Source organism: Rhinolophus hipposideros (genome assembly GCF_964194185.1).
Source record: "Rhinolophus hipposideros genome assembly, chromosome: 7".
NCBI classification, from domain to species: domain Eukaryota; kingdom Metazoa; phylum Chordata; class Mammalia; order Chiroptera; family Rhinolophidae; genus Rhinolophus; species Rhinolophus hipposideros.
Genome location: NC_138053.1, coordinates 37,607,021 through 37,625,821, shown reverse-complemented (window position 1 = coordinate 37,625,821; position 18,801 = coordinate 37,607,021). Strand labels below are relative to the sequence as shown.

Below are 18,801 nucleotides of genomic sequence, written 5' to 3'. Positions count from 1 at the left end.
GATCATTAAAGTATTTTAAAAATCGAGCAAAGCTGGCCAAATATAAGTTTGTCTTGCTAGACTTGTCTAGAAAAAAGTGTTCTGAAGCCAAGCAAGCATCTTATAGTAAAAACTTCACTTACACCAGGTGGAAAAAAAATTCTTCCCTTAGTACAGAGAGTTATCAGTGATTTAAACTCTCCCCTCTCCACCCACAATACTCCTAAATAGACACTAATTTGAGGATTTGAAGAAAACACTGTTGACTTAATTTCCTTTTTTCAAACTTGCTGAATATCTTGTAGAGCCTGATTGTGAGTATCCTTGAGCTGTACAACATATTTTTAAAGTACTTCTTTGAACAAGTAAGAGATAAAGTATACAAAGAGCTTATCTGTGCCCCAAATTTAATGACCAAAGACCAAGAAGGACCAGTATATATATAAATATTTATCTTTTCCAGAAGTAAAGATTATTTTAAAAATTAGTAGTATATTCAGACATTGCTGACTTAAATATACGCTCATCAGTTTCTCCCACCATCACAAATATCATAAAGACCACAAGAGGTCCAAGAGTGAACAAGGTCAAAGACTGAATTATCCTCTTGCCCCTGAATAGTTCAACATCTCTCTTGTTCAATTCAGAGAACATTAGATTATAAGGTCAGTGTGCAATGAGGAATCACTAGATTTATATCCCTAACACTGGAAGGAAAAAAATGGAGAATCTGTTATTTAGTATCTTGCAAATTAAAGTTCACTTTATCAGATAAAAATTATGTCTCATTGAATCCCTAGGAAAAAGGTATTGTTAGTCACATTAATTTACATATTAGGAAATTACAACCACTGGAAAGAAATATATCTGCTTCCTCCCCTACCCCCCCAGCTCTTAAAGAACTTTCAAAGTGGAATATAACTGCCAAGGTGGTATATACACCAACTGGCTTAGTGTAGTTTGCATATTTATGAAGTTTTACAAGTAAGGACAGCTTCCCTACAAAAGAAAAAAACTTTTATAATTGCATTCAATTTGAGTAATGGGCAGGTATTTGCGCTTCTGAAGTAACTAAGACTTGAATTTTTCTATATGAAATTGTTATGCCCACTATAAATGCCCCGTAATAGTTCTGAGCACTCAAGTGCCCTCCAAGACACTGATTATGTTCGGCTTTTCTTCCTATCTTCAGATGTTTTCAACAACGCTGGGTGTTCCCCTCTCATACAGAAAATCCAGAAGAAAAGCAAAGGTGTCTCCCAAGAGTGAGTGTCATGCCCATGAATTCCTTAATCTACGAATCTACCTGCTGCTGGGACTCACAGGGTAACCATAACTTTTGTAGTGCAAAAGCAATACTGTTTCCTAGGCCAGTCTTGAAATTCATGTCCAAAGTGAACAAAAAAAGAGGAACCAATCGTTTATTGTTGACTGTGTTTCTAATAATAAATGCAGCAGAATAATAATAATAATAATAATAATAATAATAATAATAGTGGTTGTGTCCAGATTAATTTGATTATAACCTTACCAGAAATAAAAAAGAAAATGAATAAACTTAACATTCACTGATTGTTTAGTACAAGGAGCCAAGTCAGCATATATCTAGAATGATTACAGACGACCTTCTCTCTCACTGTCTTCAGGTATGCCTATTTTGAAAGAATATTTGATAGTTATTATCTTCTTGGTTATAAATGAGTTGATAATTACCTCTGTAAAGGAACTGTAAAGTCTGAATATTTTTATTTTTAAAATAGTCACTTGATACTATGATACTAAAATTTTAAAAATATTGCCATTCTGGAGCAGCTATCTGCTGTTTTAGTTTTAAGGTATGTGATCATTGGTTTTGATTTGATGAATTAAAGAAGGGTACCAGCGATCATGTAATGGATTTGCAAGCCCTTAGATTAGGAAAAGTATATTTCTCCCCTTCAAATAAGTCAGCTACCTTTTTATGGTCAACTTGCTGAACATTCACAATGGTAAGCATATTTCCATAAATAATAAGTGAATACTTTCTTTCAGAAACAGTGAAATTTGCACCAAAATTGGTCAGTCCTATTTGTTGTCCATCTTAAAATGGACAATTTAAGTAATGGTATACATATTCCCCAAATCCTATGCAATTAAACAATAAATGGTTACATATTTGCAAATTTAATTCTGGAAATTGATAAAATAATTACCATTAGCCAGTTAATCAGTATGTTTTAGAAACAGTGATATCCAAACTAGGAAGCTTTAAGAGACAGAAGTAATTTGGGCATTTTTACAGTCTAATTCTTTGTTTAAAAAAATTTAGAACAATGTGGATGCTTAGTTTAGATCTAAAATTATCTCTGGGATGTGCTAAGAAATTTGGACAACTGGGAATTGGTTCAGCAATCCAAATACCAAGAGTTCATACCAAGTAATTGAGAATTATGCATCTAAACTTTTCAGTGTACTGTGCAACAGATTTCAGACATGTTTGAATTGTTAACTGTTGAAACTCTGATATTATCTGAGAGAAGCTGATCTCGTCTGAGAGAAGAAGATATAGCATTACTCTACAGTGCCCAAAAGACAAAACCAGAAAGAAAAATCCCCACTATGTTGACTGAATCTTGGAGAAGACAACAATTATTCAAAACTTATTTTATTTTTCATTATTCATTTTTAATATGTTACCCTTTTAAAAACCAGCGACAGTATAAATATCAGGTGGTTGGCAAATCCTTATAAGATCAACCCTGAAACTTTATATTTATATTATTTACTTTGATATTCCAGTCAGGTGAAAGGAAGAGTTCAATCATTAAATGGTACAGACCTTGCACACTGTTTGATATCTACATATCTATATCGATATACCTATAGATTACATACAAGATAGATAGATAGATAGATGATAGATAGATAGAGGGAGGGAGGGGGAGAGAGAGAGAGAGAGAGAGAGAGAGAGAGAGAGAGAGAGAGAGAGAGAGAGAGACACAATAACTGCATCATTACTTACCTGTAACATCAGCGGCCATTAATCCTTCTGCTCTGATTACTTTCACCTGGAGAAATCCCACATCTTTTAGGTTGTGAAATATCCGCAACGGGCTCTGAAAGACCCCAACATCAGTGTTAGAAAAGAAAGGTCCTATAGAGTCTCAAAGAGTGCATGAGAAAACACTAAGTTTTATGGTTGATCTCAGGATGCTGCTTAAGTGACTCAAAGGATATTTGTGTTTCTTCAATACAGATTACTCTTCTACCATCATGAATGTGTACATACACACACACACACACACATGCACTACTTATGTAGATAATTGTTGCTATGTAAGTAGATCTTTTGAAAGAATAAAAAATACCGCAATATTTTTTCTCCATAAATAATTATCAGTAGGTGGTGAACAATAAATTATAGACTAGGATATATCTGCTTTTTTCTTTCAATCTCCTTTACCAAAACACTCTGAAAAAGCCTTCATCTATGAGTATGATGGTTTGGAGACTCAAGATTCTTAATATTTAAACAAGTTTCTGGTTATATAATACTTCAGACTTTGGGAGTAAGAAAGTCAACATTAAATTATTTTTTCCTACGATTTTCTCTTGATGGACATTGGAAATTACATGTTGTAGATGAAGATTACATCATTAAAAGGCTATTTGCTATCTTTAATTTAAAATACTTATGTAGTTCTATAAACCTTTCAGGTAAAAGACATAAAATCATCTAAAATAAATCAAATTGATCACTAAAAATAAACTCAAAAATGATGAGTAATTTCTCTTTAATTTGTAATTTTATTTATCATTGCAGTATGCATAGAAGTAGAAAAATTTTGATATAACAATCAGATCCAAAACCTATTTAATTTCATAAATTAATAATGGTAGTGTTTTAATAAATGTAGTACCAGAAGGAATTAAAAGAGGGATAACAATATAAAAGTGCAAAACTAATTAATGAGCATAAATGCTTGGAGAGTAAAATGCACCCACTGAACTTGATATACATTTGCTTATTTACAAATTGTAGCATTTTTCTTATAAGATCAGCATTTCTACTCAGTAAATCAAAGGTATTTCTTTATCATAATCTTTAAAACACTTTAAGACCAAGGAGTATGACTTGCTTTTGCATAATAAAGTTATCTATTAAAAATGTTACTAAAGAACATCCCCGTTCTGTATTAAGCATGTGAGAATACGGAGGAACAAAAGCTTACTGCTATATTAACTTTATCAGTCCTGTATGACTACTCATTGTTTACACTGAAGCTATGACCTTGGTATATTGAGAGGAGAAGATTCAGATATTTATGTAATCTCATAACCTAACTTTAAAAAAAAAGTGTTTAGCACAAGGATTAGCTCTTAATCTTTTATCGTTTTTTTTAAATACTTGTTTATCACCAACAATCTGTTTAAATTACCCAGATGATAGGGCTCAGTAAAAAATGTACTAAATTCCTGTAAATTAAAGGTTTATCAGTGGGAACTTTAGACCGCAGTATTAGAATTCAGAGGTTTGTAGGCACGTTGTCTTCCTAATGTAGTAATGATCGGTTTGGGAAGCTTCTTATCTCAGAGCTTACTGAGTGTTATAAACCAGGTAAGTCTGCTATCCTAATGATGGAGAAGAGTTTTTGGGAAAAGGTTCCTGTCCTTTAATTTTTCAGGAGCAATTTAAACCAAGTTTCATTGTGACTAAAACAAATATCATCAGTCCTCATGTCTGAGAATTGTTTCATACTGCTAACCTCACTGCACAGACCTATAGCTTCTGGGTGCTTCAGCTCCCATGTTCTGCTTCCCATTTAGAGGGGTAATTAGTGTTTGAAGGTTTCATTTTCTCAAATCAGCTGACACTCTGTAATTTATAGCGAACTTCAACTGTTTAGGCTAGTGACACATCAATTATGATAAGAATTCCAAAAAAAGCAAAAACTTAAATATAGCAATTGCAAATATATTTAAGTAATTCTTCATCAAAAGGTATTCCTGCCTTGTTATTTATGGTTATTTTAGAAGGCTTCAAAACCTGGATGGCTTCTGAAGCCAAAAATTTCCATAGCAGAGGGATCTATGATTTGCTGTGAATCCTTTCAGCCCTCAATAGATGGGAAAAGATTGAAATGCTCTGGAGAGGAGTCCTCTTTATTTTTTTAATGAAAGGCTGTATAATATATTTTCTCTATGGCTGCAGCAGCTGTCAGGGAGAGCATCTCAGTTCAGCTCTATTACGGGAGAGGCAATACCCCATCCTATGGCATCGAGATGCTCTGAGGGGCCAGAGCTGATTGACAGCTTGTCACCGTGACGTCTTATTCCATCTCTGTTATGGAGAAAATTAATGTCACACCACCAGCCTTATGACTCGCTGTCATCTTAGAACCGCTCACCTTTTATCAATGCTCTAAATAACATTTCAAGCCCATCGTCTCACGGTGGACAATCCGGTCAAGGGACATTAAATCAGATGACTGTGAAATGTCATAATAAAAATGGAATGCTAACAACTTCTTCTCTAAACTAGCTCCTCTGGTTTTTAAACTGTGACAAGGGGGAGCAAGGGTTCAGCATACCCGTTCTGAAAAGGTCATACAATTGCTCTTGGTCTACTACCCATTACTAACCGCCCCCTATTGACCTTCCCTGCTTTCCTCCCCCCAAAAGAAGAAAAAGAAAGAAAAATGGAATTAGCCATCTTTTCAGAATGTGGTGATCAAATAATGGCTCACACAGTAATGTCTGTTTAATTTGTGGGGCTTCAATGCTTCGCAATGAACAGCTGAACAACAGCAATGCAGAGCCTTTTCAGACCTCTCTCACATGGGGGTGGGGCAATTCATTTACTTCTCTCACCACAATCAAATTCTTAAGCTTAACCTACACTTTAAAAAATACACGTTCTCACAGGAAAACAGATACATAATTTTCCAAATAACCTCTATATGTGTCTCCAAAACATGTGAGATTTCGGACATGATAGAGCAGTCACTCATTTCATAATCTATATAATAAAAAGGAAACACACTGAAGCCCCAATATATAAATCTTTGTCCTTGTATTGCTATGTGTAGTTATAACACAGGTGCTATATTGCATACAGTAGCTTCTTAGACAGTACATCTGTAGAGGGAGTATACAGCCTATGCTTGAAATACTGAACTAACAAAAGTATATTAAGTATGGTTCACATTTTAATGTATTGAGTAGAATATAACCTGAGAATTAGCTGGAAGATCCACACAATATTTTACATTTTATTGAAATAATAACTAGTATTTGGAAGAAGGTATGGAAAACAAATATTCAAACTCTGGATGGAAATGGCCAATTTAAGGGATCCCATCAGCAAAAGAAAAAAAAAAGAATCAATAATAGTTGGATGATTTCTAATTACCTAGTCTGCAGTATCATTCTAATGTATGGGATAGTATCAAATATTAACCCATGAAATACAGTATTATAATACCTGGAATAATTTTTATGTTACTATACTAATTATTTTTTTTTAATTGTTTTAATTCATGAGGCTTTCTTTTTTTAAATTCATGAGGCTACCGAAACTATGTTTCGGTAGGTACCCAAATGTGACACAATTTTCATAATTGCAATTATATATTAGGATATGCGACACAACACCGTAGGCTCTTAGGTAGTTTAAAAACATATACTCTTTAGCCTTGCTAAGCCACCTCTATTAAACTGTTTATGATAACACCATTGGTGGATGAGTTGTACAAGCATTAGCAGACAGCTGATTCAGGGGAGATAGCCAGAATAAATTTGCTGAAGCGCACATCCTGCTAATCTGTTTGAAGAATATTGTAGAGCATTAGTACCAGCACTTCATGTTATCTGCACAGCCTGATAAGGTACATCTTTATTAAATTCAGTTATTGAAAGGATGTCAGTCAGCAAAGAGGAATATTTTAAAATCTAAAAAAAAAAAATAAAATAAAAAAAAATAAGCAGTTCTTTGTTAGTCAGAGCTTGGTTTCATAGCTGAGTGTCTAGAGGAGCCTTCTAAACACCTGGCAGCATCGTACAATACAAGCTTTGTAATTTTAAGTGGAAAAGCTTTTTTCTCAGCTTCATGGGTACTGAGGCATTCACTTCTTTGAGCCTCCATTGAGACAGAATGGTGGAGTAAGAGCTCCCCTCTCTGTTGATTCAGGAAAACTACATGGTGGGAAATGGATAGTGTGAGGATGCTGGGAAGTAGGTAGATTTGGTTGTGGATATTTTGGTTTGTTAAAAATTGAGAAGGTAGTTATTTTAGTGATTCCCTATTCCACCCTATCATTCTACATTTGATCAAAAGGTAAGGAGGCTTCCTTTTAATTATATTTCATGTTCAATTTTTGAAAAATTAAAGGATAAAAGTGAGGCTTTTCTAAACAGTAGAAAATAAAAATTATTTCTGTGAATACCCTCTAGTTGCCAAACTACTAATTAATGTTAAGTGTCATTAATTCCATTTCAAACTTGGAAATACAAAGAAATATGAATTGCTATTACAAAAAGTCAATGAATTAATTTTAAAGAAATGTTGTGTAAACTTGACTTTCCTTTATGGCAAGTTTTTCTGCATGATAATTTTGCTGCATGATAAAGACACTGAGGAGAATCTCAGAATCTAGAACTTGCTCTGAAAGAGGCTCTAGAGAAGACCAGGTGTCTAGACATCAGTGGGTAATGCAAGTGTGTCTGCACAGTTACGTGCGATATCTGTATTTGCCCAGGTTTCTGCTTCTGCTGATTGATCTGTCAGACAGCTTTTCAGATGTACTTCTATCACTCCAGGTAAATTATTTACAACTTCATCTACTCACACATGACCCTGAGAGGGAAGGGTTACATACGTACATATCTCTTTAATATTTCCTCCCGTTCTTTCTGGTCCTCTAGGGAGTTGACGGAGAGGTCAGAGATACTGACTGTGGCCGAAGCTGTCAGGGTGACCAGAAGCACCAGGTGTCCCTCGCCCTCTTGCAGCTGCAATTCCAACTTGTGTGTCTGTTCCCTACTCAGGGCAGATAGGTCGACCTGGCACCTAAAAACAAATGTTTTGAATTAGCGAGTGGCTTTTTTTTTTTTTTTTTGCCACATCAAACAGTGAAAGTGCAGGCTGCTCAGAGCTATGTAAAAAGTAAATCAATAGAAATACTATTTGGACCACTGGAAGAATACATCTTTCATGTCAGCTTTCTTCACAAAATTCAGACCCTTATTATGTTAGTGTCTAATTGCTTATTTCCTGTATGATACAAAAAAACATACTTATCTGATTCAATTACTACCCATTGTAACCAGATTCATAAATCAGCAGGGACTTCCAATTTCTGGATGGCCTACATTAGCGGGGCTCTGCTTACAGAACTACTATGAGCTACCAAGAGTCTGAATTGTTGTGCCACTTTTAAACCAATGGGTGTTTTTCTCTTATTCTTAAATGTTATTAAGCAGTGAAGTGAATAGAATAGGCACTCTGATGATGCCATAAGTTTTACATTTTTAAAACCAGGGCAATTTATTTATAAAACACTCATAAATTCCAATAAAAAACAAACAAATCCTCTGAAAACATTATAGCTTGAGTGTTATAAACCAGAATTGTCCTGAGAGGTTTCATAACGTAGCAGCCCATGCTCGACTTGCTACTCTCTCAGAGCTACTATCTATCTATACACCTTGCAAATTCCTTTCATGAAAATGTCACTTAACTTGGAAGAAAAAGATACTATGGTAACCACAAGGCCAGTAAACTGAAAGTAAGGGGGGCAGATATGAATAAAAGGTATTTAAAACAGGAAATAGCCAATTACAAGAATGAATGTGGTAACATATCATAAACAGGGACAGAATCTATCGAAGATAGATTAAATTTTTGTTCCTTCTTAGTCTATATTCTATTTATTGTTTATTGTTTTGCTTTTTAATTAAACTCCTATGAACAGTGCCTCAAAGCTAATAATTGGGCTCAAACATCTCTTTAGCTTGAGTAATTTTAAGAACTGAACCAAAGTTTGACATTTACCTTTTATTTTTGCCTATCAAAAATGACATGAGTGATAGCTGGGTCTAGAAACAACTGGGAGGAATACAGATGCAAAAAAATGAAAAAGAAAAGAAATGCCCTGGTCAGTGACAGAAAATGTGTCTGCTAAACGCTAACTCTTGAGCGAATAGGAAATTAAAGTCTGTGCCAAGTCTGGAAAACATCTTCTAAAAGTTAGAATGTGTATCAAATAACCTCATTGTTTCTGTGAACACAGCACCCATTTCAAAGCATCCATTCTCCTGCTTTCTCCTTACACTCTAAAGGATGCAAAAATATGTCAAATGTCTTATCTAATATTCTATTTTCAATTAGAATTAAGTTCTTGTCAATAACCCCGGAATAAATTGAGGATAAAAAAAAAATGCAATGGTGAAAAACAACCAATCAAATGCATCCTCTAATAAAAAGGAAAAATATCACTATAATTTTCTATAGATCTTTCCAGCATCTGGCACAGTGCAGAGCCTATAGTTTGTTGAATGTGGATGAATCTTTGAAGACTAGCTTCGGGGTATGATGCTAGAGAATTGAATGGGGATTACAATTCCAATCGTACTTTTGGTTGGATAAAGTTGAGACCAAGAAGGGTTTTTCCTCTCACTTCGATCATGCATTTCCCTGTCCCGATAGTCCTTGTCTTATCCTTTGTATGACACTGCATCTTTCTTAAAATACTAAAACACAAGGCAACCTTCTGGAAGATATCCTTCTATGCCTATTAACATTTCACACTGGTCGTATAGATGCTGGGCTACTCCTCATTAATATTAGAGTCACTACATTTAAGGCTTTAGAGTAGAGGAAGGTGCTCTAAAGATGAACTGGTCCGGGCATTGTCAACTTTCAGATCAAATCTGGTCTATGGATTTGTTGATTTTCCTTGTAGTGTTAAAAAAAAAATTTTTTTTGAATTTAAATAATTTTAAAGACAGAGTAAATGTCCTCTGACTTAGTTACTGTCCCCAATACTGTCTATTATGTCAAGCTAGCCTATTTCATTTCATTCTGTACCTGGTTCCAATAAGCATAAGGATTTGTGATCCTCCCAATCTCCTTGATTTACTAAAGAGAAAACTGAGGGCCCGAGAAGTTACATGAGTTAATGGAGATATGCAATTCATTATTAGCAGAGTCAGGACCTGAACTTGGGAATCTGCAATTCAAGATCTAGGCTGTTTTCTTGACCAGTCTGTCATTAAGTAACCGTAGGAGGTAGTGTGTGCTGGTTCTTAAACTGGGTAATATCTGGATTTGGTTTCAACAGAAAAGTTATCTCAGCTTTAAGTATAGAATTACGTGATTTTTATTTTTATGCTTTAAATACACACACACACACATATAAACTAGGGAAGAAGGCTTTAACTAATTGCTCTTAAAAGATGGTAAACTAAGAAAAATTTACAAATTGAATTTTAAAAACTCTGAAACTAATAAAATTTAAATTAACATTATAAATTTATGGGGAGGATTATGCTACAAACAAATTTTTGATATTGAGTGTACTCATATACATAATCTTATCCTGTATTTAATGTTTCTGAATTTGACTTTAAAATTTCTAACGTAAAAAAATGCTTATTTATATAAATATTTTGGACAAGAGAGTATTAATGAATTTAAGGTTCTTAATAGTGTCCCCAGAAAATAAGACCCAGCCAGACAATCAGTTCTAATGTGTCTTTTGGAGCAACAATTAATATAAGACCCAGCATTATATTATATTATATTATATTATATTATAAGACCCGGTCTTATATTACAGTAAAATAAGACCAGGTATTATATTAATTAAATTATATAAAGTTAATTTATATATATATGTATATATATATAATCATATATATACATATATATATATATATATATGGTTATTCAGATCTGTTCATCTAAAAACTCTTTTCAAGAGTAACCCTGAGATTCCATTTTAAATGAAATGTCACCTGAAAACTAAGTAAAATTTTCTTGTTAACTTGAGGATGAAGTTAGCATTACAGTATCACTGATATCTGCATTAAATGAGTATCAAATCATTATTGGAATTTGGTAGAGAAAAAGCCTTTGCTACCCATTTGTCGCTGTTAAATAAATACATACAAAGATGGAACTCCTGCAACCCAGTCTCTTACAAAGTAGATTCAATACTAATTGCTATGGGTCAGTGCTATGGTTTGAATGTCTGTGTGCCTCCAAAATTCCTATATTGAAACCTAATGGCCAACGTGATGGTATTAACAGGCCTTTAGCAGATGATTAGGTTATGAGGGTGGAGCCCTCATGAATAGGATTTAGTGCTCTATAAAAGAGGCCCCAGAGAGCTCCCTCACTCCCACTGCCATGTGAGGACACAGAGAAAAGACGGAAGTCTATGCACCAGGAAATCAGACACTGAATCTGCTGACATCTTGATCTTGGACTTCTCAACCTCCAGAACTGTGAGAAATAAATTTCTATTGTTTTTAAGCCACCCAGTCTATGGCACTTTGTTATAGCAGACTGACAGTCAGATTCACCTGTATTTAGCTTGCCTGTACTGTTACATCAAGAGACAGGAAGAACTCATCACAGTTTGGATACAGAAGTACTAAGTGGTCATCTAGATGGTTCAGAATAGACACAAATTAATGGCTTTATATTGTTATCAAAATGAAAATGCAAAATTAAAAAAGTATTGAAGTAAATTCATGAACTCCAAAAATACATACACAAATACATACACAGGGAACAGAGTCCAGGATTAGGAGTTAGACCCTTCCATCTGTCACTAATTAGTTGTATGACCTTTTCCAAGACAACTTGTCCTCTTGAATTCCAGTTTTCTCATCTGCAATCTGAGGTAAGTGAACTAGAATGACTCCAATTTCTCAAAAAAACCAAATTCCACAATTTATTATAACTCTATCCATGTTCACACTTATTTACATCTTCCTTTCTTTGCAATTCCACAAAACAAAGGACTATGAGAACAAATTTACTTTATAGACAATGAACTATTATTCCTCACCGCCACCAAAACTCTGAATGTTTTTGCTAGAAGGCAGATAATCTAACTTCAAATTGTCTTCCAAGGAATACTAGAGAAGTGCCTTAAAGGTCACCATCGGGAAGGGGTGTGTGAAAAAATGGGGTGTGGACTCTCCTCTTTGTTTCAAAGAACAGCTCCTCTTACATCTGCTTTATGTTGGGATTCCATGTGCATGGTTTAAAACTTATCACATCTTATACAGCCCCTTAGATTCTTCGGGAACCGTGGCCTCCTGGGTCCTCTGCTGCCTGCTATGCCTCAGCTTTGACTTTGGCTGTACCTTCTCATGGGGCTGCTCTTTGACCCACCACCATGATCAATCAACTGTGCTTTTGCCCTCATGGGTCTTCTACTGAGAACTGGCCAAACTATCACTTGCCGAAAAGGGTTGTTTACTTCCCTTGGCTGCCACTGTGCATGTAGGCCTAACTGCCACATGCCCCAAACGTCTGGCTTCTCAGGTCACTTCTGTACTTGGATGAAAAGCCACACTGTGGGGTGTGGGATCTAGCTCTCTAATCAATTGCCAAAGAAGCCAGATGAAATAATGCAGAAGTTGTCGCCCTGTGGGGTGAACTTTGATGAATGAAATAGGAGATGGGGACATAACTCTCCACACCTTTCTCCCTCTTCGGAATTGTCCCAAAGCATGAGTCTCCATGTTGCCTGTCCACATGTGGCCAAGAAGGTGCACTTGCTGAGCAATCAGCTGTGTCTCTGAAACACAGTAAACAGTGGCCAGCCAGACTAGTAACATATCACCTTATCTTGCTTCCTAGTCTTCTCTGCCTCATATTCTCTTTCATTCTCAGTGCCTGGGATTGGACCTCCCGATAAAACATCGGCACTTAATCAGTGCCTCAAGCTCTGTTTCCTAGAGAACATGGGCTAAGGCAAAAACCATTGATACAATTCAGTCCCCTTAGTTACAGATGTCCACAACATGAACTTGACTGTGTCCCTCCTCTGACGTCCCACCACCTATGAAATATCCTGAGCAAGGTAACGGTGCCCTCCACAGGCCACCATCAGCTTGTGTGTCGCTTGCTGACTCACAGTTACTACGTAAGTCATTCCAGACAGCTTGTAATTCTTTCCGCATCCATATTAGGGCTCAACTGTTTCTTTGTGTTTGGACAAGGCAACCCCTCTGCCTGAGATGATGAATCTACCTATCTTTGTTTGGCTAATTTTTACTAATTGTCATTGAAATAACTGGCAGTTGTCTTTCTCTGTCAATATTCCGAGATGCCTCAAGGACAGGCACCTAGCACAGCACCTGTAATATAATTAGTGCTCTGTAGGTATTCAAGTATTATGGACAAGGAGGTCATGGTTCAGAGAGGGCAAAATTTGCCCATGGTGACAGTGGTGGAGCAAAACTAGTGTATAATGTGTTATTCTACCACTTCTATACTCTCTAGAAAGTGGTGTGATTTTTTTTCCAACACTCATTTCACTCATTCACTAATTCATTCATTCATTAATTCATCAACTATTTATTAAATAAGTACCTTATGAGTCAGGTCTCTTAGATTTTGGGGATTCAGCCCTTTCTGAGGCTTCTAGTTTCTCACATTCTTATTTTCAGATCTACCACAGAGCCAGCGTGTTGTAGTCTTATTATTACATATACCTTACTAGTTTAATATTGGAAATTTAAAAAAATTACTACCTGTACTGAATCGAACTCATCAGTCAATCAACCAATCAATAGAAGAATCAAAACAAACTCAAAACTAAGATTCCAGAGCTACTGTAATTTGTAATCACAAATGGGGAAGTTGAGGCTCAAAGAGATTAGTGATGCTAAGACCTCAAATTACGTTTCCGGACTTCCATATCAGAGCTTGAAGTTCTTTGCACTTTTAAAAAAACTGTGTGATTTAGCCACATGAAAGGAATATGTCACATTTATTTGGTGACATTTCCCTCTAAGAGAAGAGAAATGTCAGTGTTTCTGTCGTTATTTTCTGCCTTTCCATCTGCCATGCCTGAATCAGTGATCAATGATGTTCCTACCAGATGAACCAGCCTTGTGATCAGCATCCTGGGTATATACATGTGAGTCCACTGCAGTGCAGGAAGTAAATGTTAGGACAGTTTGGATTTTTAAAAAATTTGGTTTTTGTTGGGGAATATTTGGGAACAGTGTGTTTCTCCAGGGCCTATCAGCTCCAAATCGTTGTCCTTCAATCTAGTTGTGGAGGGCGCAGCTCACTGGCCCATGTGGGAATTGAACCAGCAATCCTGTTGTTCAGAGCTCACACTCTAACCGACTGAGCCATCCGGCCGCCCTGGATTTTTTTTTTTAATTTAAAAATAGGACAAGAATCAAGTTTTATAAATATATTATCTATTCGTTAACACAGATGGCCATATAGCATATATGTCACAAGTATGCCCTTCAAGTATTTTGAGGAGAGTAGGAGCTGCATAACCTGAACAGGTTGTCAACGGCCCCCTTACCTGCTGACTTGCTTTTACTGAATTGCAGCTCATATTTGCCCTGTTAAGTGGATTTATGGATTATATAATCTAGTTTTAACTGAACTAATCTTCACAAAATGGACAATTGGCTTTAAAAGATTCTAGTAAAGAAACTGTGGATTGAAGATAATGCTAATTGAACAAGCACAAGGGAACAGAATGATAAACAAGAATATGCGTAACAGATACACCTACTCCTGGGGGAGTCGATGTCATTCTGGTTTACACACCAGTGGGGCTACATTCAGATCTAGCAAGAATTTAGCCAAAGTAATTATAAATTATCAAGGAAAATATTTTCAATAGAAACTTACGTCCACTCTCTTTAACAATGAACTTCTAAGTGTATGCTGTGCCTTGAAGTAACTAGCTAATTATATCAGACGTGATCATGAAGAGCAAGACATTTAAAAATGAAGCTTTCAGAACAGAAACACGGGCCTCTACAGAATTTCTTTGGTGGGGGTAATTTTTAAAACCATACTTTACATAACTTTGACCACATTTAACAATAAAGCTATAAAGCTTTTTAGATTTCTTACTATATGGGAACTACTTTACATAGTAAAACTAATAATACATATTGTAAAATCTTATATCATAAATCAATATACTACCTAATTCCTTGGAATCTTTGGATTGTAAAGAATTCAATATGTAACCATTAAAGTGTTTCCAAATTTCACAATTACGCAGAAGTTTTTACTCCATCGCCATCTTCTCTGACACTACAAAATGCAAATGTTGTTATTACCTTTCTGTTTTCAGAATTTCTCACTATTCAGTTGTCCTTGAGGGGATTGCTTTATCAGAGCATATTTTTGTAAGCTTGTGTAATTTCCCATTCATTGACTCAAAGATAAACTATTTAATATACACACACTGATGCATGGAAACTGTCTTTGGAAACTGCCCATTGTATAAGAAATATTGCAAAAAGTATAAATTTTCTGAGAAAATCTTCAGACGGAAAAATAGTAATCCATGAAAGCAAATGAATTAAAATCTTAATATACTTGGTTTAGGTTGGGTTTTTGAAAAACCAAGAGAAGAATCAGTGACACACTACATTCTTACTTAAATATTGTCTATCTCCCGAGTGAAATATTTTATTCAATCCTTAGTAAGAAAAATGGTGAAATATAATGATTTCATAAAAAACTCTACTGTATAATTTTCTGACGTGCTGTCTTTGTGCTGTCAAATTAATAATGCAGCAGGATTGCCCTTGCCCTCATTTATGGAGGAAGTAAAAGAATCATTGTAATATTGCTGTAACAAATAAGCAACACTGCAAATTAGAATCTATAGAATGCCAAAGGCTCAAAGGCATTGACCTTCAACCTTCAGGAAACATTCATTCAGTTAATATCCAACACCAAAAGCCTTTTTCCTTATCTGCCATAATATACCTGAACACACCTATGTATGCACCTACATATCCCATAGTCTCTTTCAGTATAAGTACAGGGGTATAGATTTATTTTCATGATTGGAGAATCTGAAAGCATTTGCTCTTCACCCACAACTCTCCCATTTGGAATACATTCCTTTTATCATATATCATTAATAAAAAATTTGTTGAAATAGAGCTCTCTACTCAAGCTTACATCTGCAGCACTTTGTTCTCATGGGTAGTGGCGGCCCTGATAACAATGAAACAAATAAAGTCAGTAGCAATTCAACAACCTAAAATATACGTACTCCAAATCAATGCTATTTTACAGGTAAACAAGCATTTTGCACACTAATAAATAATGCTATAAATCTTGCTATATTGGATTGTGAAGAACTCCAACTGAATAAAATTGCTTGACATAGGATTTACTTATTCTACACATTCATAAAAACAACTTGTTCTCTGACAGCACTCATTCTTGGCAATTTACCACAGCTGTCAGCAGCCAATTTGTTCAGATTACTGCTCTGCATAAAACTGTAACAATCATGAGGATTTATTAGCTGATTATCATAAAGGTGGCAGTCCGTCTTGCTTGCCAAAACACAGGTGATCAGAAAGTTAAATAATTACACGCAGATTAACATTACTTCACCTTCACTTGAAATTTGTAGTTCAGCAACAGGTAAAATTTGTTGTTGAAACTTGCAGTACGGTGCAACCACCTAAGTTGGTTTACTGACTACTCAGCATTTTATTGAGTACTTACTGGCTTTAGAACATACTGAATATAAGACCAAGATGAAAGGAGCACAGACTTTAGAGTCAGAAGTCCTGGATTTGAGTCTGGCTGAGCAACCTCTAACCCTCCTTCTGCCTCACTTTTTGCATCTGTAAAATTGGTAGATGAACTACACTCATTATTCCCTAATTTGAGCTAACGAATGCAATGGTGCCCTTTACGCTGTAAAGCATTATTATCGTTTCTTTCTATTTGTGGTAAATTTATTTTTACGTAAAATTTAACAACTAGATGGTATTAACTTCTGAGATATCATAATGATGAAAAAAATGTGATATTAGTATCTTGATAAACACATAGGCTATTTTTTCCAAACACAACACTTCAGTATTTTTTTAAGCATAAATATTACTCAGACACATTTACTCTATAACTCATTAATTCTCCCCTTTTGAATTACATGCAAATATCTTTCCTCAATTACTCTGAGACTTTGTACCTTCCACTAAGGCATGTTGGTCTAATTGCCTTTGCATCAATGCCTGGTGTCAAATTCTGTATTTATTGGGAGAAGAAAGAACCATAATGTCCAGTATTAAATCAAGCTTCAGGTATTTAAATTAAAGAGCAGCAAATATTTATTGAGCACCTATTATATATCACATACTTTTGAGGATTGCACTGTGAACAAAACACTCATATAGTCTCATGGAACAAAACTCTCATGGAGCTTACATTGTGGTGATGGAAAATAAATATTAATAACATAAATAAGGGAAATGCACAGTATGTCAAATAGTGATTATTTCAATGGAGCAGGCAGGATAGGGGAAAAGAAATGTCAAGGAAATGAAATTTCAATTTTAAATAGGGTTTGTATGGATACCTCCTTCAAGTGACATTTGTGCACAGACCTAAAGATGGTAAAGAATCAAGTCAGATAGACACCTGAAAAAAGAGTGTTACAGACTGAGGGATGTGTCCTAAGGCGAGGGGGTGTCTGGTGTGCTTGGGAAAGAGCAAAGAGGCTGGAAGAGTGTGGAGAGAGGGAGGGACAGAATCGCAGAAGTTCAGGGCAGAGGAGTGACAGACATAAGGCCAGATCATGAAGAGCGTTACAAACCACTGTAAGGATTTTGGTTTTACCCAGATTAATATAGGAAACAATTGAAGAGCTTTCAGCAGAGGAGTAAAATCATTTTACAGAGGCTATTGCTATTGTCCATATAAAAATTGATGGAGGCTTCAGCCAGATTCATAATGATGAAGATGATGAGAGGAGTGGCTTCTGAATATATTCTGAAGGAAAAGTTAGCAGGTTGCTGATGGATTTGATGACAGTGAGAGAAAGAACGGAATCAAAAATGACTCCAAGATTTTTGATGTCAGCAGCAAACGAGAGAATCCTGAAAGAAGAACAGATTTGGGGGTTTGAGGTGAGAAGTTTGGCTTTGGACCTGCTAAACTGGAGAAGCCTATGAGATCCTGAAGTGGAGATATCAAGTAGGCAGTTGGATATGGGAACCTGGAGTTCAGAGAAGACTTATGAAGTAGAGCTGTAGTTTGTCATTGTCAATCTTAGATGGTATGGAAAGCACAAGAATGGCTGAAGTCAACATGGGGGCAAGTATAGACAGAGAAGATACAGAAAGAGTAAGTTCCGAGGCTCTCCAGAACTAAAACAGGAGGGAAGTGAGGAAAAATATGCCAACGAGACCAAGAAAGAGTATGTGGTGAGGTCAGAGGAAAACAGTCTGGAGTCTTGGAAGCCAAGTAGAAAATATGCTTTAAGGTAAGGCAGTGATCAGCCAAGTGCAGCGCTGCTGCTGGGTCAGGTAAGATGAAGGTTGAAAACTGGCCTTAGGATTTAACAACTTGGTGGTCATAGGAGACCTTGACAAGAGCAGTTTTGATGAATTACAGGGGGCAAAAGCCTAACCGTTTGGATTCAAGTGAGAATGGGAGTGGGGTCATGTTCACTGTTAAAATAGTTTTCACCATATTGACACTCCAGATTTGCAAGTGGCTCTTTCATTTATAGCCAATCTTGTCTTCATTATGAAAACTAAGTCCTGTTATTGAGTAGATATTCACAAAACACATTTGCAAAAATC

At 35.7% G+C, this 18,801-nt stretch overlaps 1 protein-coding gene across 4 annotated transcripts in view; it reads right to left on the bottom strand.

Annotated features, from left to right (window-relative positions):
- MCTP1 (multiple C2 and transmembrane domain containing 1) overlaps positions 1–18,801 on the bottom strand; it is a 493,160-nt gene that overhangs the window by 182,386 nt on the left and 291,973 nt on the right. For all 4 annotated transcript variants that reach the window (XM_081053522.1, XM_081053523.1, XM_081053524.1 and 1 more), the window contains 2 exons: positions 7,840–8,026; positions 2,981–3,074 (listed from right to left, as the gene is read on the bottom strand). In XM_081053522.1, coding sequence (XP_080909648.1) covers positions 2,981–3,074; positions 7,840–8,026 — 281 coding nt within the window. The remainder of the gene's footprint in view (positions 1–2,980; positions 3,075–7,839; positions 8,027–18,801) is intronic.